This window comes from Schistocerca piceifrons, chromosome X (assembly GCF_021461385.2).
Source record: "Schistocerca piceifrons isolate TAMUIC-IGC-003096 chromosome X, iqSchPice1.1, whole genome shotgun sequence".
NCBI lineage: Eukaryota > Metazoa > Arthropoda > Insecta > Orthoptera > Acrididae > Schistocerca > Schistocerca piceifrons.
Window position 1 is genome coordinate 797905469 of NC_060149.1, and position 22913 is coordinate 797928381.

Sequence of the window (22913 nt, forward strand, 5' to 3'; positions counted from 1 at the left end):
TGCTTTATTGTTGCAAATTTGAGAGTGTACATTCAGAGGACCACCCCTCCCCCCTCACCCGCTTAGTTTGATTGAAAATGAGGGATGTTTTTCACATAGGATTTGTCAGTTCACTTGTATTAAATATTTACATTTATTTAATGTAAAAATAAAGTAATAATTTACTAAAAATGTAGGAAAATTATTTTATTATTAAAATTTTAATTTAGTGTCAACAGGTTAAACTAAGCAGTAATATCACTTAGCAAATTTTTGACTTGGCTTTGTGGAATTTTGTACACATTATAATTCATTCAGGCACCCACAATCTTTCCCCGTCAAGTGCACTGATACCGCACGTATTGCGTCCCCTGTGCTCATTTGTTATACTGACAGTCGGTACAAGCTCTGCTGACATGTCAGACTATTCTAGTTGCCGTGGCAATAGGAAACCCCTCCCCCTCAGACCAACAACTTTTTAACTCAATTGCTAGTGTGCGGATGCATTTTTTTTTACAGATATAGTGATTATCATAATGCTTTTAAATATTGGTTTTACAATTGTTATTGACTTCAGTATGTGGCTATTAGATGTGGCATGTTTTTGAGGATTTGTCTGCCTATTTTTATTTTGAAGGGCTCATAGTTTCCACTGTGTATGGCATTTTCTTTTGTAGGCCAAATCATTTTTCTCTCTGTACCATTTTTTTTTTTTTTTTTTTTTTTACTTTATCGAAAGTTTTGTCAGGTCTGTGAAATTATTCTACTCACAGGAGTGAATTTATTTTCAATGTTTTGAAAAAAGTGAGATACGTGTAAACTTGCCCAGCTGTTGTCACTTTCAATAAAACTTTTCTGGGTATGTGGCTGAATTGTAATGTTATTATTTAACGGAAGTTCCTGAAACAGTTGAAGGCAGCCCTGTTAAGGTTAATGTAATGACTGTAAATTAATTGCCCTGGTGATGAAGGCCATTTGAAACAGTGGTTCCAAGATTGGTCAATATAACAACATGATGATGCGTTCACTTACCTGGAAGAGTTATATTAAAGAACTTGTAGTGCTTGTTTATCAAAGATTTGAACTGAGGGTCAGTTCAGTGATTTAGTTCAGTGGTTAGTTCCAGTACACACAAATGCATCCATCTAATGAACAGTTGCTGACAACCCTTGCACTTGCTGCAAGTTAGGCATATGTGGATTTAGATAACATTTGATATGACCATAGTAGTAGTTTATCTACTTTCTTTTGTGTTGAGAGGGTGCTCCATGTCTTATACTGTCAAATATGTTGACTGATTTCATCTGTACTCTTAGCAGCCTATACAGGGTGAACATACCAGACCAGCAGAGTTTGTTACTCCTCTAGCTCCTGTGACATGATATGTGAGATGGTTTTGTGATCGCCATTTCTACACTGTATACTTTAATGTTTTTGCTTTAAACAAAGTGTTGCTTGAGCATAATGACATAATTATGTAACAATGGCACAGATGTTCATCTGAATACAAATTAAATTAATCTGAACAGTAAAATTATCTGTCCTTGTATAATGAAACATGCCTACATAGATGTTTTTCCTTCGGATTTTTTGAAGAAAAATCTGAGTGTTTGAAAAAGTCTGGTGCTGTAGTTTATGTTTTACATGTAAATTATTTACAATATGGCCTAGTAAAATGATTCACTGCATTTTTGCTTTTAGATGCTTCTGAAATATGCAAGGAAGTTCTGCATAATTTGTGCAGAAAAAAAGGTCTCACAGAGGGGAAAATATTTAGTTATATCAGTGCCCTAGTAAAACTGATATCGAAGGTCAATGGACCTTCAGAGCTGGGGTATTCTGTGGAACAATTACAGTGTTGGTAAGTCATGCCTTCTGTTTTTTATTTGTACTAACCATTGATGACTAGGAAATATGATATACTGCATCTAAACCTTTGTAGTTTGCGTGTTCCATTAATTCACGAGGCATCCCGTGTCAGAGCAGCAGCTCTGCAGGCTGTGAGGTACACAGTGAAAGAAGAGAAGCATGTAAGGTCACTGTACTCTCTAAATTACCCTTATCTCATTGCCAGGTAAGTTTCATGAAATGTATTTTCTCTTTGAGTAGAAATTCATAAATAGGTGAAGTTTTAACTGTAAATGTAATCTTCATTTTGAGGTATAGAAGTTTAGGACATTACAAACAATGATTTAAATAATTCAGCTATATACCCATAATAGTAATTTGTGTTTACTTCAGGTGCCTTGATGTGAACCTTCGAAATGATATGGAAAGGGTCCAGGCCCTGCGCCTTGTGCGCCGTCTTTTGGCTTTAGCACCAGGCCTTTTTCCACCAGCTATTGTGCGTTCCCTCGTGTCTCTCGCTAATGGGGCTGTTGAAGAGAAAGATCAGATGCTGAGAGCCTCCCTTGCCACACTGGCTGAAATATGTATGTTCAGTATTTGCATTATTTTCATTTGTAAACCTTTTTTAATTCATAAGGAATTAATATCTTTCATCTGTGTGTGTGTGTGTGTGTGTGTGTGTGTGTGAGAGAGAGAGAGAGAGAGAGAGAGAGAGAGAGAGAGAGAGAGAGAGAGATTCAAATAAGAATGGTATGATTCCTCTAGAGTTCATTAAGTGAGCTTGAGACTGTTAAAGGCTCAATAAAGTCAGTACGAGATGCTACAGGAAAGACTTGATGCATCATGGAGAGTCTTGCTGTCAAGATTGTGTTTGCAGAAATTTGGGCTTAGAGAGGTAGCCACAATCTTTCTTCCTGCATACTATTTGTGAATGTAATATAAACAGAATAAAATGATTCTGGTGAACCATGCACTCACTGCCACATACGCAATGATTGGCTGTGAATTGCAAATATAGATATATATGTAGATGTAAATAATTTAGACAGTTCTCAACCAGTATTCTGAAATAACTTTGTTGTTTGTTTGTGCAATTGATCTCCACACCATTTGTCCCCTTATTTTTCTGTTTATAAATGCTTCATATTAATACAAATAATGAATTTAGTATTATTATTTAAGTGTAGTGTCATATTTTTGTTTATTTCAGCATGTGAACGTGAGTAGTAGGGCAGAATTGGGATCACAAGAGGTGTAAATGTGAGGACTGTTTGACATATTTAGAATAAATACAGTTTGGAGGCAGTGAGTTTGAAAATGATAGTGAAATGGTGTGACACGCCAGCTGAGCTCTTGACATTCACTTCTTTCTGTTGCAGTGACTGCTTCGATTCAACCGCCCAAAGTCAGATAGCTCCACATGGACTCAAATGCGGTAATCAAATCTGTCACATAACGGAATAACGATATGGATAAGGGTGGCCCTGCAAATGAGTCCTGGGCATTGGTTCTCACACAGTATAATAAAAAGGGATCATCTAACTAATTAAATTAAAGATCAATTCAAATTAACCCCAGTTTATTATAATATTCTCTCTTCTTACACAGATCAATGTGAATTAGTGTCCAAATGTATTGAGGTCAGTAAGTCACAGAGGACGTGAAAACTAACATTTATAAACATTAAATAAATCTAAACTAACAATTGAAAAGCTTGGCAAAGTCCATGTCAGATAGGTGAATGGAATGACCGTCATCTCGCACGTCATCTCTAAAATTACATAACTGCCGTGACACACAGTGATCACTCAGATTTCGCTAGAAGGGCATATGACTACTATGTTCCAACAACATAACTACCCAGGTCATAAATGAGCCCTCAAACAGAAGAAAATGTAGAAATTGTGGAAATGAACAGTTGATAACTTTCATTCCTCCACTTACCTACTCTGCAATTTCTTACTATACATAGCATTCTGAAAGTGGAAAGCCGCAAGTGATGCAGGACCACAGCCACAAGTTGGGAACTGGATGCTGTAACCCCGTCATTGACAACCAAGCATCTTCCTCCCAAGCGGAAGTCCTAAACTTGGCACTGCCCTGGGCTCAACTGCCACAGACTGTTTCCTAGAGTTGAAAGTCCCTGACTGTGTCTTAAACTCCAGTGTGTCCTGAACATAACTCTCTGCCCTCTGCAAGTTTTTGAAATTCTCCTTTGACTTTAAAAGCTCCTCTAAACACTGGCCAAAGGTATTACTGTCAACAAACTAACTCCCCACCTTGAAAAAGTTTGAAATGTAAGTCAGTTGGCTTCCTCCCCATGTATACTGGTTTTAAACAATTTTGGTACAAACCTCCCAGTTGTCGATTAAGTCTTCAGTACAGCCAGTATGCTGATCCCTCACACCTGAAATTCTCAGAACCTTGCACTCTGTCTCCCACATGTAATTTTAAGACTACCCAATGAAATCTCTTACTGCCACTTTTTAGACATGAGGTATTTCACCCCACCTGGAGTGGTACCAAGATGTCTACACATTGCACTTACAAATAAAATTTCTGTTTTCAAGGCATCCATTTTCACGAGACAACAGAGATCTATGACCAAACTGTACTACTCTGCTTTCTAGGAAGTAGGCAGTCAGACAAAATTACATCCTTTAGAACTGTCGCTTGACCGGATTACTGGCCTTGTAAAAGAGTAATATGCAGCATAGGGCTAGATTCTCATCACGACTCACTATACAATTTGTTCAGTTAAAACTCTGATCACGTACCACACAGGGCATGGCTAGCGCGAGAATGTATGGGTGCCAGTGGCTGGGTGCCCAGCTGACATTGTGTGGCCAATGTTTGCTTTCGGCATGCAGAAGGGACATGTCTCCTCATACTCTCTCCATTGAAATCCAAGCCCGCTCCCCTGGGAACACTGCCATACATCGTTATTCTCTTCCCGGATCATCACGACACTCCTAAAAATGTGCAACTACAGAAATATGCAACATGCAAACTATCACCAGATTAGAGGAAACAATGTGAGAGGAGTTATGGGCTGAATCCTTGCAATCACTGCTATTACCCATAATCTGCATTGACTATTTATTAATTGACCGGAGTATTGAATTAAACATAATGAAATATGAGAGGTGTCAGTCCAACAATGGACTGATGCATTTCAGTGGGTACTATTAAATGATACACAGAGCTTAAGCATTGAAAGTCAATGTATAATTTTTTGTTTTATTATACCTTACGGGTTCAGATGAATGGAACAGATTTGGGCATAAATGTTTTGTTTGTCGTTGGGCAACAGTCTGTTGGTAGTAAATATGAAAATAGCGGTTTATTGACCATTTTTATGGTCATAGCAACAGATCAGGAGCAGGGTAGTTTCTTAAGAAGTAGTATGTGACATAATGATTGGGAAAAAGACAATGCACTGGAAACTCAGTCACTGGCTATAAAGGAAGGGAAAGTAGTTACAGTGTCAGATAGTATCTCAGTTTGTCCCTTTTTACTTTCTTACAAAACTCATAACCGATATCTGATAAGGGTATTTAACCTTAAATGAGAGAACACAATCAAGGTTGGTCTGGATAAATGAAAATAATTTGCGAGATGGAGAAAAGATGAGAAAAAGTTAGTGTTGTACTGTAAGTGGATGCAGCAAAGGAATGTGAAAGAGAAACCAAGGGATGTTGCAGGAATAAGAGAGAGAATCTAGGAACAGAAGTAAGTGGGTAATGAAACTACTGTATTGCATCTTGTAGACAAAGTCGCTGGGTGTATGGAGATGCTGGTTTTGACTGAGATGGAAGTATTTATAAGTACTTACTATAATTACATTGCTGTTCCATGGCTGTAATTAATGTATGTAGTAGTAGTAAAAAAAAAACCATTATGTAAATGTGGTTTTCCAGTGATCCATGAAACTTACGAACTGGTAGTGGAAAATCATCCTTATCTCCCTCAACAGCATATTAAAATGTTAGTTAGTGCTGCGTATGCTGGTGGTAAGTTCCTATGGGACCAAATTGCTGACCAAGCGAGATGGCGCAGTGGTTAGCACACTGGACTCGCATTCAGGAGGATGTTGGTTCAAACCCGCGTCCAGCCATCATGATTTACGTTTTCTGTGATATTCCCTAAATCGCTTCAGGCGAATGCCGGGATGTTTCCTTTGAAAAGGCCAACTTCCTTTCTCAGCCTCCCCTAATCTGACATGACCGATGACATCACTGTTTGGTCAATTCCGCCAAAACAACCAGCCAGCCAACCAACCAATCTGCTGAAGTCATTGGTCCCTAGGCTTACACACTACTTAATCTAACTTCAACTAACTTACACTAAGGTCAACACACATACCCATGCCAGAGGGAGGACTTGAACCTCTGATGGAGCGACTCTGATGGGGTGAGCCACGCGAACCGTAACAAGGCTCCCTAGACCACGTGGCTACCACGCGCGGTACACATGCTGGTTTAGTTGCATTTTTAGCCTTTGATAAGGATTGCTTTGAACTGCAGGTTAATATTTACTCCAAGTGTACCAAGAAAGATCAAGGATTGAGAGAATCAAATTGCATTAGTAATAGGGTTGAAATATTTCTGCTGAGATACAAACAAGTGCAATTAAGACAGTGATCTAATTTAATGTGACTGTTGAAACCTGTCAGCATACTGTTTGGTTATTTCCTCAAATTGTGTTAGTTTAGTTTCCTGTCAACCTGCTTGCACCAAGAAGTTCCTGTGTAGTGTTTCCTGTAAATATCATAATTTTGTCTTTAGATGTTCTTAATAAATTAACGTATTTTATGATGTGGCTGAGTGATGTGGTTGTTTACCAAATTTAATTTCTTTTGTAGGTGTCCTTAATTCACCATTATTTATTGAATGTGGGGGTGTTGCAGCAGTATCTCGGAATGTATTGAGTTGTCAGATGCCTCGTATAAGTGAGACACTTTCAGGAGTGCTATTGTTCCTCTTGAACCATCCCAGCACACGAAGGCGAGCAAGTATTTTCCTGTCTACACTAGCAGCTCCATACTGTGACTTTCATGTAGATTGTAGCAGTCGAGCTGCAAACAGTGCAAAGTAAGTGCTTTCTTTTAGTTTTTAAGAATATTTTTAGAACATTCTATAGGTGCTTCTAGTGGTTGAGAATTTCCTGTTGGTGGGTGGGCTTAATGTGGTGTAGAACTTATCAGATGTGAAATACTTGGTATGGGTCTTAATATATTATATTTGAAAGTGACTTCAATTATATTAGAGGTCATCTGGGCAACAATGTCTGAACTCATAAAGACAACAGATGAAAATTTCGATACCAGATAAATTGAACCAAAGTCCTTGTTATTAAAATACCAGTTTGTTAATCTCCTTCGAACTGAGACACTGGTGTTTCTGACCTGGGGCATTCGGTAAGATATGACCACAGCTTTTGCCAGTGTTTCAGCACGTTCCTCTGGCTTTCCAGAACAGTGCACCTGAGTATTCATCAAAACCACTGCTTAGTACAAATTTGCTTGTGTTTAATGTAACATCATTATTGTAGACAGCACAGTTACATGTCAGCAGAAGATGTATTTAATGTATGTCTTGCCCAGGCATTGCCAATCAGTGTGCAGATAATACTGTCATAAGTATGTACCTATATTTGTACAAAAAGGTATAGTACATTACAAAACATAACCCACTGACCAATACATGGAAACTCCAATTACTTGTATGCTGCTGCATGTGCTTAAATGTTTTCTATGTGTATTGTTGTGACTGCTATCTAATTACAGTTTGCCGTTGATACTAAGAAATTTAATGCACAGTGCATCCTTAAGTCGTATCACTCATATATATCGTGTGCTTTGCAGCAGGCGCAGAGTTTTTGATATGTTCTGGGATTTTACATTAATTTCCTTGTGATGACTCCAATCTTTCCTCTGCCTCTCCGTGTCGCCCTACATTCTCCCTCGCTCTCCTCCCCTCCTTCGCCCTCCTGCCCACCTCCCTCCCTTTTGCTCTTTCACTCTCCATCCCACCTTGCCTCCCAGTGTCCCTCCCCCTCCCTCCCACCTTGCCTCCATCCTAATGCCCCTCCCGCTCCCCCCCACCTTGCCTCCCAACTAATGCCCCTCTCCCTCCCGCCCTCTCACCCTACGTGCCCCACCCCCACTCCTCCCCGTTTCCCCCTACATGCCCCTCCCCCACTCTCACCCTTTACCCCTACATGCCCCTCCCCCACTCCTCCCCCTTTCCCCATACATGCCCCTCCCCCACTCCTCCCCCTTCCCCCTACATGCCCCTCGCCCACTCCTCCCCCTTTCCCCCTACATGCCCCTCCCTTGCTCTCCCACTCCCTCCCCCTCTCCCCCCTACATGCCCCTCCCACTCTCTCCCACTCCCTCGCCCTCTCCCCCATTCATGCCCCTCCCTCCTCTCCCCCTCCTCTCTCCATCCATCCCTCCCGCCCTCCCCATTCCTACCTCCCGCCCTCCTCATCCCTCTCTCCCTCCCTCCACATCCCCCCTCCCTCCCTCCCCATCCCCCTCCCTCCCTCCCTCACCATCCCCCTCCCTCCCTCCGCACCCCCCCTCACGACCACCTCCACTTCCCCCTCCCCCCACACACCATCCCTCCTCACTCCCTCTCCCTCCCCCAATCCCCCTCCCTCCCCCCACTCCCCTCCCTCCCCCACACCCCCTCCCTCCTCCACTCCCCTCCCTCCCCCACTCCGCCTCCCTCCCACACTCCCCCTCCCTCCCACACTCCGCCTCCCTCCCCCACTCCGCCTCCCTCCCCCACTCCGCCTCCCTCCCCCACTCCGCCTCCCTCCCCCACTCCGCGTCCCTCCCCCACTCCGCCTCCCTCCCCTTTCTCTCTCATCCCCCGCTCCCCTCCCTCCCCCACTCTCCCTCCCTCCCCCACTCTCCCACCCTCCCCCACTCTCCCTCCCTCCCCCACTCTCCCTCCCTCCCCCACTCTCCCTCCCTCCCCCACTCTCCCTCCCTCCCCCACTCTCCCTCCCTCCCCCACTCTCCCTCCCTCCCCCACTCTCCCTCCCTCCCCGACTCTCCCTCCCTCCCCCACTCCCGCTCACTCCCCTCTCCCCACACCCCTCCCTCTGCCACCCCCTCCCTCCCTCCACTGCTCATCCCTCCTCCTCTCCATCTCCCTCCACCTCCCTCCTCCTCCCCCCACCTCCCTCCCCCTCTCCCCCTCACTCCACCTGCCGTCTCCCGCCACCTCTCCCCCTCCCTCCCCCTCCCTCCACCTGCCGTCTCCCGCCACCTCTCCCCCTCCCTCCCCCTCCCTCCACCTGCCGTCTCCCGCCACCTCTCCCCCTCCCTCCCCCTCCCCCCTCTCCCCTCCCCCCTCCCTCCCCACACCATATCCATCCATCCATCCATCCTCCCCCTCCCTCCTCCTCCTCGCCACACCCATCCCCCTCTCCACCTCTCCGCCTCCCTCTACCTCTCCGCCTCCCTCCCCCTCCTTCTCCCTCCCCCTCCCCCCTCCCTCTCCCCTCCCCCCCCTCCCTCTCCACATCATATCATCCATCCATCCACCCCCTCCCTCCTCCTCTCCACCACCCTCCCCTCTCCCCTCCCTCCCCCTCTCCCCCTGCATGCCCCTCTGCCCCCATCCAACCCCCTCTCCCCCAGCCACCCCCTCCCCCCAGCCACCCCCTCCCCCCAGCCACCCCCTCCCCCCAGCCACCCCCTCCCCCCAGCCACCCCCACCCCCTCCATCCCCTTCTCCCCCTCCAACCCCTTCTCCCCGTCCAACCCCCTCTCCCCCTCCAACCCCTTCTCCCCGTCCAACCCCCTCTCCCCCTCCAACCCCCTCTCCCCCTCCAACCCCCTCTCCCCCTCCAACCCCCTCTCCCCCTCCAACCCCCTCTCCCCCTCCAACCCCGTCTCCCCCTCCAACCCCGTCTTTCCCTCGAACCTCGTCTTCCCTCCATCCCCTATCCCCCTCCCCCCTCCATCCCTCTCTCCCCTCTCTCCACTTCCATCCCCCTCTCCCCTCACTCCACTTCCATCCCCCTCTCCCCTCACTCCCCTTCCATCCCCCTCTCCCCCTCCATCCCCCTCACCGCCCCCTCCACCCTCGCCACCCCCTCCTCCCTACCCTCCCCATCACTCTCCCCTATCCCTCTCCCCCATCCCTCTCCCTTCTCCCTCACCCCCTTCCCCACAGCCCCCTCAATCCTTCAATTCCTCTCCTCAGTCACCTTCCCTCTCTCCCTCAGTTCCTCTTCTCAGTCACCTTCCCTCTCTCCCTCAGTTCCTCTTCTCAGTCACCTTCCCTCTCTCCCTCAGTTCCACTCCTCAGTCACCTTCCCTCTCTCCCTCAGTTCCTCTCCTCAGTCACCTTCCCTCTCTCCCTCAGTTCCTCTCCTCAGTCACCTTCCCTCTCTCCCTCAGTTCCTCTCCTCAGTCACCTTCCCTCTCTCCCTCAGTTCCTCTCCTCAGTCACCTTCCATCTCTCCCTCAGTTCCTCTCCTCAGTCACCTTCCCTCTCTCCCTCAGTTCCTCTCCTCAGTCACCTTCCCTCTCTCCCTCAGTTCCTCTCCTCAGTCACCTTCCCTCTCTCCCTCAGTTCCTCTCCTCAGTCACCTTCCCTCTCTCCCTCAGTTCCTCTCCTCAGTCACCTTCCCTCTCTCCCTCAGTTCCTCTCCTCAGTCACCTTCCCTCTCTCCCTCAGTTCCTCTCCTCAGTCACCTTCCCTCTCTCCCTCAGTTCCTCTCCTCAGTCACCTTCCCCCTCTCCCTCAGTTCCTCTCCTCTGTCACCTTCCCCCTCTCCCTCAGTTCCTCTCCTCAGTCACCTTCCCCCTCTCCCTCAGTTCCTCTCCTCAGTCACCTTCCCCCTCTCCCTCAGTTCCTCTCCTCAGTCACCTTCCCCCTCTCCCTCAGTTCCTCTCCTCAGTCACCTTCGCTCTCTCCCTCAGTTCCTCTCCTCAGTCACCTTCCCTCTCTCCCTCAGTTCCTCTCCTCAGTCACCTTCCCTCTCTCCCTCAGTTCCTCTCCTCAGTCACCTTCCCTCTCTCCCTCAGTTCCTCTCCTCAGTCACCTTCCCTCTCTCCCTCAGTTCCTCTCCTCAGTCACCTTCCCTCTCTCCCTCAGTTCCTCTCCTCAGTCACCTTCCCTCTCTCCCTCAGTTCCCCTCCTTTAGTCTCCTTCCCTCTCTCCCTCAGTTCCCCTCCTTTAGTCTCCTTCCCTCTCTCCCTCAGTTCCCCTCCTTTAGTCTCCTTCCCTCTCTCCCTCAGTTCCCCTCCTTCAGTCTCCTTCCCTCCCTCCCTCCCTCAGTTCCCCTCCTTCAGTCTCCTTCCATCTCTCCCTCAGTTCCCCTCCTTCAGTCTCCCTTCCTCCCTCGCCCCCTTCTGCTACGACCCGCGACCCCCACCCCTTCGCTGCTCTCCACTGCCCATTTCCTCTCCTTTTCCTCTGCACCCCGCTGCCCTCCTGAGGCAACCCCCCGCTCCCCTGCCCACACCATTCCCCCAGCACTGTGCCCCGTTGTTCACTGTGACCTATGTATTACCAATAATTTATTATTACTAGTATTCATGATTGTAAATCATAGCTATAAGGAGGCTGTTACATCTGAATTGTTTTCTGAACGTTCTTTCTCCTGGTCAGGACTACGAAGTAGGTTGCCACCCATTTTGCCACCTTCACATTGTATAACTTCCTTTCCATGTTTAACTTGTATCCTTTCTCTTGTGATTGGGTAAATTAAAAACAAATTAAAGAGTCTGAGATTAAATCTGGCTATTAAATTTGTGTATTGCCCAACTGAATATGTTCTTGTTCCATTGCTCTTTTTGCTGTCAGTATTCAAGAAAATACGTAATCGAGAGAGTTGATATTTTAAAATGTTATGACATATGTCCTATCTTTACACCACACCAATGTGTTCGCAGACTTCTTTTACTGCTTTTGCATTTTTCAGAGAAGACAGAGTTTCGAAGTTTGTAAGCAGCCGTTTAGCACTCCTGTCAGTACTTAGGTCATGGCCTGGTGTCTTGCACTTCTGTCATCCAAATAATGTTTCAGGCTTCCAAGCTATTGTGGACATTCTCTATCTGAGACAGCAAGAGGTCCGAGTAAGTAATTCATTTCTCATTTTTATAATAATGTTTGTGAACCAATCCTAACGTTAAACATCTTCATCTTGCTGAAACTAAGAATTTATTTTTAGTGTTTATTGTTTCAGAAATAAAGATTCCATGATTCATTGTTTATTTTTTGTTATGCTTGGGGACATTGATTATGGAGAAATTTTACATTAGCACAGTTGACATCCACTTCAACATTATTTAGTGAAATGTAGATCTTGACTGACAGTTGATCAGCAGTACAAGTAGCATCTTTCAGATTTTGCCACAGATAGTGATGCAGCAGGCTGGATATTACAATTAATAATTTACCACAAAGTTGAATAATAATTTATGTTAGGAAAACTTAAGATTTGATGATGCAGCTAACATGACTTCATGCCATCTCTCACGACATGAAGAGGCAAGTGCCCATGGACCAAGAAATATATGATGTCCTTATTTTTGCTGTCTTGAAGATTCCTTTGTGTCCTATCTCACATATGCTTGTAGACAACATGTTTTGGAGACTTTCAGCGAAGGGTTGCATGTCATGAGGTGTAAGACAATTTAAAAGTGCACACAATGTGTAAGGGACAGACCTTATTGTGTTGGAATATGGAGATATGAAGCATTTTATTTGCAGAACTAGCTTTTTCCCCGCAACATAGTTTGTGTACATTTTGGACTAATATATTGCACATGTCATCCTCCCTCCCTCCCTCCCTCCTCTCCCCTCCCCTCCCCCAATCTCTCTGCCCATCTCTTCCCCTCTCCGATTGTCAATCTCATCCTCCCACTGTGGGGTCTTCGAGGCCTGTTCTCAATTTTATATCCAAAATTTCCTGTCGCTTCGTACTTTCTGTGTCCATGTTGGTGCCTCCCATATCCTGGAGAATGGGGTCCCGCAGGGCTCCGTATTGAGTGTATCTCTATTTTTATTGGCCATTAATGGTTTAGCAGCAGCTATAGGGCCATCTGTCTCACCGTCTCTGTATGCAGACGACTTCTGCATCTCATACTGCTCCACCAGTATTGGTGCTGCTGAGCAGAGCCTACAGGGAGCCATCCAAAAGGCGCAGTCATGGGCTCTAGCTCACGGTTTCCAGTTTTTGGCCGCAAAGCCATGTGTTATGCATTTCTGTCGGTGTCGTACCATTCATCCGGAACCAGAACTCATGATCCACTCACTAGTGGAGACATATCAATTCTTAGGACTGGTTTTTGACACCCAGCTGACTTGGCTTCCTCACCTTTGTCAGCTTAAGCGGAAGTGCTGGCAGCATCTCAATGCCTTCTGCTGCCTGAGCAACACCAACTAGGGTGAAGATCACTCTATGCTGCTGATCACTCTATGCTGCTGCAACTCTACAGAGCCCTTGTTCAATCTCACCTTGACAATGGGAGTTTGGTTTATGGTTCGGTGGCACCCTCAGCATTGCGTTTACTCGACCCAGTGCACCACTGTGGCTTTTGCCTAGCAACAGGAGCTTTTAGGAAGAGTCCTGTGACCAGCATCCTGGTGGAGGCCGGAGACCCTTCATTGCAGGTTAGGCGTGCGCAATTGCTCTCCAGTTATGTTGCACATGTTCGTAGTTCTCCTGCGCATCCGAATTACCGTCTCCTTTTCCCGCCCACGGCGGTTCACCACCTGCATCGGCAGCCCAGGTCAGGGGGCTTACAATTGCAGTTCATGTGCAATCACTTCTCTCCTAATGGAGTCCTTGGCTGTATACTTGAGGTTCATTCACATACACTTCCATGGTGTACACCTAGGCCTCAGCTTTGCCTGGACTTTACACATGGCCCTAAGGACTCAGTTAACCCAGCGACTCTCCACTGTCACTGCCTCTTGATTCTCGACATGTACTAGGGTCATGAAGTGGTTTACACCGATGGCTGATGGTCACGTTGGCTTTGCCTATGTTCATGGAGAACATGAACAGCACTCCTTGCCAGATGGCTGCAGTGTTTTCACTGCAGAGCTGGCGGCCTTCTCTCGTGCTCTTGAGCACATCTGCTCATGCCCAGGTGAGTCATTTCTCCTGTGTACTGACTCCTTGAGCAGCCTACAAGCTATCAACAGTGCTACCATCATCATCCTTTGGTAGCGACTATTCAGGAGTTCATCTATAACATGGAATGGCCCAGTCGTTCAGTGGTGTTTGTCTGGACTGCAGGTCACGTCGGAATCCCAGGCAATGAACTTACCGACAGGCTGGCCAAACAGGATACGTAGAAACTGCTTTTGGAGATAAGCTTCTCTGAAACTGACCTGTGTTCCGTATTATTCCAGAAGGTTTTGTGGCTTTTGGAGATGGAACGGCATAACCTTAGTACGAACAGCAAGCTGCGTGCCATTGAGGAAAGTGCGAATGTGTGGAAGACATCTGTGTGCACCTCCCGCTGGGACTCTGTGGTTCTCTGTCGGCTCCACATTGGCCATACGTGGCTGATGCATGATTACTTCCTCCGTTGTGGGGACTCACCTTGGTGTCGCTGTGGCTCACGAATGACGGTCATCCATCTCTTGCTGGACTGCCCTCTTTTAGCTGCTGTGCGGTGGACTTTTATCTTTCCCAGCACCCTGCCTTCGGTGTTGGGCAACATTGCCTCAACAGCAGCTTTAGTTTTATGTTTTATTCGTGAGGGTAAGTTTTATCATTTGCTCTAAATTTTAGCACATGTCCTTTGTCCCTGTGTGTCCTCCACCCTAGTGCTTTCAGGGTGGGCGTTTTAATGTGTTGCCGAGTGGCTGTCTTTTCGTTTTATTCTCATGGTCAGCCAGCCATGGTAACCTGCTTTCTTGTTTTAAGCTCTTCTACCTGTTTCTTACGTCTTTGTGGTTTTCTTTTCCCCTTTTTTCCGTTTAAGTGTTTGTTGCCCTTCAGTCATTGTTGTGGTTTTTCCTTTCATTCTGTTTTGTGTAGTCACATTCCCACCATTGTGGAATTACACTCCTGGAAATGGAAAAAAGAACACATTGACACCGGTGTGTCAGACCCACCATACTTGCTCCGGACACTGCGAGAGGGCTGTACAAGCAATGATCACACGCACGGCACAGCGGACACACCAGGAACCGCGGTGTTGGCCGCCGAATGGCGCTAGCTGCGCAGCATTTGTGCACCGCCGCCGTCAGTGTCAGCCAGTTTGCCGTGGCATACGGAGCTCCATCGCAGTCTTTAACACTGGTAGCATGCCGCGACAGCGTGGACGTGAACCGTATGTGCAGTTGACGGACTTTGAGCGAGGGCGTATAGTGGGCATGCGGGAGGCCGGGTGGACGTACCGCCAAATTGCTCAACACGTGGGGCGTGAGGTCTCCACAGTACATCGATGTTGTCGCCAGTGGTCGGCGGAAGGTGCACGTGCCCGTCGACCTGGGACCGGACCGCAGCGACGCACGGATGCACGCCAAGACCGTAGGATCCTACGCAGTGCCGTAGGGGACCGCACCGCCACTTCCCAGCAAATTAGGGACACTGTTGCTCCTGGGGTATCGGCGAGGACCATTCGCAACCGTCTCCATGAAGCTGGGCTACGGTCCCGCACACCGTTAGGCCGTCTTCCGCTCACGCCCCAACATCGTGCTGCCCGCCTCCAGTGGTGTCGCGACAGGCGTGAATGGAGGGACGAATGGAGACGTGTCGTCTTCAGCGATGAGAGTCGCTTCTGCCTTGGTGCCAATGATGGTCGTACGCGTGTTTGGCGCCTTGCAGGTGAGCGCCACAATCAGGACTGCATACGACCGAGGCACACAGCGCCAACACCCGGCATCGTGGTGTGGGGAGCGATCTCCTACACTGGCCGTACACCACTGGTGATCGTCGAGGGGACACTGAATAGTGCACGGTACATCCAAACCGTCATCGAACCCATCGTTCTACCATTCCTAGACCGGCAAGGGAACTTGCTGTTCCAACAGGACAATGCACGTCCGCATGTATCCCGTGCCACCCAACGTGCTCTAGAAGGTGTAAGTCAACTACCCTGGCCAGCAAGATCTCCGGATCTGTCCCCCATTGAGCATGTTTGGGACTGGATGAAGCGTCGTCTCACGCGGTCTGCACGTCCAGCACGAACGCTGGTCCAACTGAGGCGCCAGGTGGAAATGGCATGGCAAGCCGTTCCACAGGACTACATCCAGCATCTCTACGATCGTCTCCATGGGAGAATAGCAGCCTGCATTGCTGCGAAAGGTGGATATACACTGTACTAGTGCCGACATTGTGCATGCTCTGTTGCCTGTGTCTATGTGCCTGTGGTTCTGTCAGTGTGATCATGTGATGTATCTGACCCCAGGAATGTGTCAATAAAGTTTCCCCTTCCTGGGACAATGAATTCACGGTGTTCTTATTTCAATTTCCAGGAGTGTATTTTAATTGGAACAAGGGATCGATCACCTCATAGTTTGGTCCCTCCCCCCCCCCCCCCCTTTTAAACCAACCTCCTCCTCTCTCTCTCCTCCTGCCCCATCCTTGTTTCCATCTCTTCCTGGCCTGCTCATCCTATCCCTCACTCCCCCCCCTCCCCTCCTGTCCCTGTCTCCCTATCCATTCCTCTTCCCCACTTCTTGCCATTCATATTCTCCTGCCTCTCACCCTATCCACATCCTCCTCCCACATCTCCCTATCCACATCCTCCTCCTTCTCCCTCCTTATCTACATCTTCCTTCCACATCTATCAATCTACATCCTCCTTCCCCTCTCTCTGTCTACATCCTCCTTCCCCCCTCCCTGTCTACATCCTCCTTCCCCACTTTTCTGTCTACATTCTCCTTCCCCACTTTTCTGTTTCTCTCCTCCTTTTCCCATCTCTCTGTCCATCCCCTCCTGCTGCTTCTCCCTATACATCCTCTCTTGCTGCTCCCTCTCTGCCCATCCCCCCCTCTATCAAATTCAGCCTTCCTGCAGCCATGTCCATTAGCACATATAGCTCCTGCAAAACAATCAATAAAGAAGGCTGTTTTTACTCCCACAACATGCCTGTTGTGAAGGGTAGCATACATGTCTGAACTTTAAAACCGTTTTTTGCCCCCGACGTATAGGCTGCCATGTAAAGTATGTTGATAACCCAGGCCGACTCTACTCGAACACAACACAGCATTCGTGCAAGGCAGTCTACACTTCAGGGGGCAGAAAACCCTTCCTGATCTTGATCTATAGGTTGCTCTGCAAAGCAGGTTGACATGGCAGGCTGGTATGACTGCCACACAACATGCCTGTTATACTGGGTAGCCTATATGACAGGGGCTGAAGAAAAATGTTTTATTGCTTGTGTATCTACTCCTATTGGACCTAGGAGACAATAAACTCCACAGTGCTGATACATGCGAAGTTTTTTGTTTGTTTGCCAAATTTGATTGACCAAATTTGATTGAAATTATGCAGTGGTTTTGGAGGAGATGCTGGATGTACACACATGCATACCATTAGCTCACTAAAGTTTTTGGAGGTGGGTGGTCCCACTGCCTGTACGAGTTACACTGTGATGTGAAGCCATTGGTTATAGTGAACTGACAATATTATTTGATAAGGATAGATTGCTTCTTCTTGTCCATCCCTACTCTACCCCTACTCCCAATCTCTTGCCTCATGGCTCACATCTCTGTAATAGATCTTGATGCAAGACCTTGGAAGACCTGTCCCATACATCCTCCCACCACCACCAGCACCACCACCACCACCACCACCACCACCTACTCTACTCTGGTCACAAGCATCACCTACACATCAAAGGCAGGGCTACCTGTGAAAGCAGTCATGTGATCTTCAAACTAAGCCACAACCACTGTGCTGTGTTCTATGTGGGCATGTCTACCAACAAGCTATCTGTCTACATGAATGGCCACTGACAAACTGTGTAAAAGAGACAGTTGGACCACCCAGTTACTGAGCATGCTGTCCAATACGACATTCTTCACTTCAGTGACTGCTTCACGAACACCAGCTTTTCTGCATTGCACAGGTGGGAACTCTTCATGCAATATATCCTACATTCCTATAACCTCCATTCTCCACCCCTGCCCTGCCTGGACATATGTTAGTTCCTGTCCTTAAACCACCTATCCACTTTAGAGTGCCTGTCTGTGACTTAACAACTCCACTGTATGGTGAGTAGCAACCTATTTTTCCATGATATATTTATTACTCCATCCTGGATTTTCCATTGTTTGATTTTGCCTAATGGCTTTTCTTCCATCCCATAAGCCAGTGCTGTTTTCCTTTGTTACTATTTTCCATTGCATTACGTTACTCAGTGTCCTTCTATTCCATTCCTGTGTTGTACATGTCGCCTTCCGAACTGCACCATATGCCCCGGCTTAAAAAGCCACACTGAATCAACCGCCTCATCCATGTACAACACATGGCTTTATGACCTGGCTGATTGTTGTTGCAGCAGCATCTCATGTCCCATGTTACTCCCACCATTATCATTAATGCTAGACCTTCAGACTGACCTCTCCTCCTGCATCACTCTCCATTTTTTGTACCTTCTTGTGCCACACAAAGTTGTACCTCGTCCTCCCAACCAGCCTCGTGACACATTTTGTGATGGCATTAGTGTCAGCCTCCTACCCAGCTGCCTTCCTCCTCCAAAAACAGCAGGCTGAAGCTTCCCACTTATGTTTTACCCCTTGTTGGGCTGAATCCTACAGTGAACCTTTTATTGAATGGGAGCTTCTTTTGGCACTTTCTTCTTGCTATGATTCAGCTCCTCGCCCTGATTCTATTCATAACCAATTACTTCAATACGTCAATCCTCCACGACGACAGTATCTCCTCCAGCTGTTTAACTGTGTTTGGCTCCAAGACATTTTCTCCTCTCAGTGGAGGAACAGTATTGTGGTTCCTGTCCTTAACCCCAGCAAGGATCTATCAGCCCATCAACTTGACCATTGTCCCATGCAAGTTATTAGAACTGATGGCAGCTCATCAGTTCAGTTGGGTACTTGAATCTCATGACCTTTTATCTCCTTACATGTGTGGCTTTCGGGAGGGACAGTGTACAATTGATCATCTGCTTCAATTCAAACCACAGTTTGGCAGGCCTTCTATCAATGCCGCCATCTTGTCACGGTTTTCTTTGATCTTCGTAAGGCCTATGACACATCTTGGTGCTTATACTCCATGCGTGGGCTCTTCAGGGCCTCCTCCCAATTTTTATTCACCTGTTCCTGTCCCATCAGTCGTTCAGAGTCTATATTAAGTGCCCTTATTTCTCTAATTGCTATTAATGGAATTGTGGCCTTTGCTGAATTGTTGGTCACCACTACTGTGCATGTGAATGATTTCTATGTTTGGGCTAGCTCCCATTCTGTAGCCTCTATGGAATGACAGCTACAGGGTGACATCTGATGCACTTCCACGCGGACACGCTCACACGGTTTTTAATTCTCTCCCCTTAAGTCGAGGGTGGTGCATTTCTGTCGCCATACTATGGTCCATCCTGATCCAGAGCTCTAATTCGATACCCAACACCTGACAGTGGTCCCCCAGTTCCATTTCTTTGGTCTTATTTTTGATGACAGGTTTACTTGGTTGTCCCCACGTGCCTCATCTGAAGGTTGGCTGTTTGCATAAACTCAGTGTTTTTCACATCCTTGCCCCCACCTCTTGGGGTGTGGATTTTTCAACCCGTCTCCACCTTTACCGGGCTTTAGTTCTGTCTCGTCTGGACTATGGTTGTTAAGTTTATGGATCAGCTGCCCCTTCCATGCTGCTCCTCTTGGACCCAGTTCATCATTGTGGTATCCATTTAGCCACCAGTGCCTTTCGCACTAGCCCTGTCGGTAGTCTTCTGGTTGATGCTGGGATCACTCCCTTTTCAATTCGGAAGTCCCAGCTCCTGGTTTCCTATACCATCACTATCTGCTCCCCCCTCCCCACCCCTCCCCAGTCTATTCTTTCTGTGGCTTCAGGCCGTTGCCCGCCTACTGCTTGCCCTCGGGTGGGTGTACTGGTTGGGCTCCCCTCGCTTCTCTCCTCCGTGACTTCCATCTCCCGTCCATGTCCTCTTCCCTCCCAAGCAACCCCTCCCCAATTGGTTGGTTCCTCGGCCATGGATTTGGATGGGACTCTTTTGGGGTCCAAAAGCCTCCATTGCTCCAGTGGTGTTATGTTGTTTGTTCTGAATGCTCTTATGAGAGTTTCAGGATGTCATTGTTTTTTTACACTGATTACTCCAAATCGACTGACCATGTGGGATATGCCTTGATGTCTTCTGTTGGCATGGAACACCATCTCTTGCGTGCCACATGTTGGGTGTTTACTGCGGAATTGACCCCCACTGTGTGGCGTTCTTCCCTCTACCTCTCATGGCAGGAAACCAACATCCTCTGCCTTCTTCGTATTGGTCATACTATGTTGACCCATGTTTTTTACTCTGCGATGAGCTGATCCCCTTTTGTAGTCACAGGGCTCTGTGCATGGTGATCCATATGTTGTGAGTCTGCCCCCGTCGTTTGGCCTTTCACACTAAATATGCCTTCTCCTCCCTAGTCTCGGGCGTTAGTGGATGGCCCTTGCATGATTATGTAGGTTATGTCTGGCCTTGGTTTTCTTCACAAAAGTGGTTTGTACTCTCAGGCATAAATCCTTGAATTTTCCTATGGAATTTGAGTCCCTCAGTTAGTGTAGACATTGGTTATGGAGGCCTTGACCTTGCCTCCACACTGGCTAGGTTCTCCCCACCTTTTCCCTGCATTTTGTCTGGTCTGTTGTGCTGTTTTGTTTCCCCTTTCCTTGTCTTCTTGCCCTGGTGTTGTCCCCATGTATCGTGGTAATAGTATGTTATGGTGTGGGTGTGTCGGGACAGTTCAGTGGTGCTGCTGTTGCCCCAGTGCTTCTGTGGCACCCTGCTCTCCCTATTTCCAACCACCTCCCTCCTGTTCTTTCCTCTTCATGCTTCCCAGATGTCTCTTTTGCCCTCTTTGTTTGCGTACTATTCCTTCCTCTTGACTGGACTGTGCTGTTTCTTCCCTGATTTCTTCCATCCTACATCATGGCACCGATAACCTCGCTGTTTGGTCTCCTCCCCCGAATCAACCAACCAACCAACCAACCAACCAGCGTCCTCCCAATCCCCACCCCACCCCGCACTCTTGTTCCAGTATTAATTTACTAACCTCACCTAATCCGGTCTCATCTGCTGTCATCCTCCATCACATATATTCACCCACCAACCTGCACCCAAATTATCATCTTTTTATTTATTTTTATCTTTGATCTATTGTGTTTTCATGTCAATTTCAGTTTGTTTTTGACTTTCACTATTGGCCCTACTCCCTCAGGTTTCGCCTTGTATCCATACTTCATTCGTTCCATCCTTTTGCTGATTTTTTTTCCATGTATTTTTATGCATTTTCTGTATCTTTGTGATTGTTTTTGCACACATTTCTACACGATTTACATATTTTTAAGCGTTTTTATCCTCCACAGTGGATCCTTGCTCCTTCCATCTGCACTGATATAGAGAAGTTTCCTTATCCTCAGCCAGAACGCAGTCCCACATACTATTCCTGCATTGTTGCTTGGCGCGTGGAATCTCCCCAAATGGCCTCACCATCGAATTACCCATCTCCAGCTACAACCCCTCCTTCCACAATGACCTTCATCTGTTCACATTCCACCAGTCCTTCACTGTCACCAACCTACTACTGCAAAACCATGTAAATCAGGCCAAAAACACCTTGTGATACATCCTCTGCTTCTGTGAAATTCTCCTGCACTGCAATTCTAAATTCCTGTATCTCTCACATTGAAACTCTTGCAGTCTAGGAGCTATAGCAGCATGCACAATGCCACCTCAAAAAACTCTACAGCCTGTTCACCTTCTTCTCTTACCTTGGATTACCACCATCCATCACCTCTACAACAGGCTCCAAACTTCCTCTACATCCCCTCATAGCTGACAAACCCTGCCTTGCAGACCTACTACATTTATCATACCCTCAGAAACTCCCTCCCACTACCATGCAGAAAGCAGAACCTAAACAGGCCTGAAACACAGTCACGAACCTTTCATCCAAAAGCCTTGGTCTCACAGAAATATCAATCCTTTATAGAGACCTTATCTTTTGCCCTACTCCCAAATTCAGTCATGCTGGACTTGCTAAAGACCTCTCCTTCCACCGGTCCCTACCGTGAAAACATTTTTTGCCACCAACCTTACCAATAGACTCAACCCAAAACCAGTGTTAAACCCTGCCTATCTCAAGTCACTCCCCCATCCAACCATGAGCCACTCCCACTGCACCAAAATCAACCCTTTTAACATTTCAGGATTTCTCAACCTCAAACCTTGCCTCACCATCATTTCCCAAATCCCTCAACATGCAAGCTAACCTTACATCCACAGAAAGAACCTCAATCCACCACCTAAAATCTGATCCCGGCCTTATACTCCTACCTGCAGACAAAGGCACCACACTGTGGTTTTAAACCACAGGGATTACCTGATGGAATGACTCCACAGCTGTCAGATTTGTCTACCTACACAGTGTACCACAGTGACCCCATTCCAGAACCTCTCCCACGAGTCTGTCTCTCTTCCTCATACCTACCACTCCCTGCACTCCTTCCTTCTACATGCTTCCTAAAGTCCATAAAACTAACCACCCAGGACACCCTATAGTGGCCAGTTACTGTGCCCCCACTGTGAGAATCTATGTTCTTGTAGATGAACACTTTCAGCCTATTGCCTGCAACCTACCTTCCTATATAAAACATGCCAACCATTTTCTCCACTGACCCTCCACAGTTCCTGTTCCTTTACCATACGGTGCCCTGCTCGTCACTGTTGATGCCACCTCCATTTACACTAACATCCCTAATGCCCATGGCCTAGCCACTGTTGAACACTACCTTTCCTAACATCTGATGTATTAGGTATCTACAACCTCCTTCCTGGTCACCATCACCAACTGTATCCTCACCCATAATTACTTCGCCTTTGAAGGCATCACCTACAAACAAATCTGTGGTAC

At 47.2% G+C, this 22913-nt stretch overlaps 1 protein-coding gene across 1 annotated transcript in view; it reads left to right on the forward strand.

The window, feature by feature from the left end:
- Positions 1-22913, forward strand: part of LOC124721523 (rapamycin-insensitive companion of mTOR) — a 277266-nt gene that overhangs the window by 46390 nt on the left and 207963 nt on the right. The window contains exons 3-7 of the mRNA XM_047246541.1: positions 1681-1840; positions 1922-2053; positions 2221-2411; positions 6692-6920; positions 11779-11932. Of these exons, the coding sequence (XP_047102497.1) occupies positions 1681-1840; positions 1922-2053; positions 2221-2411; positions 6692-6920; positions 11779-11932 (866 nt within the window). The remainder of the gene's footprint in view (positions 1-1680; positions 1841-1921; positions 2054-2220; positions 2412-6691; positions 6921-11778; positions 11933-22913) is intronic.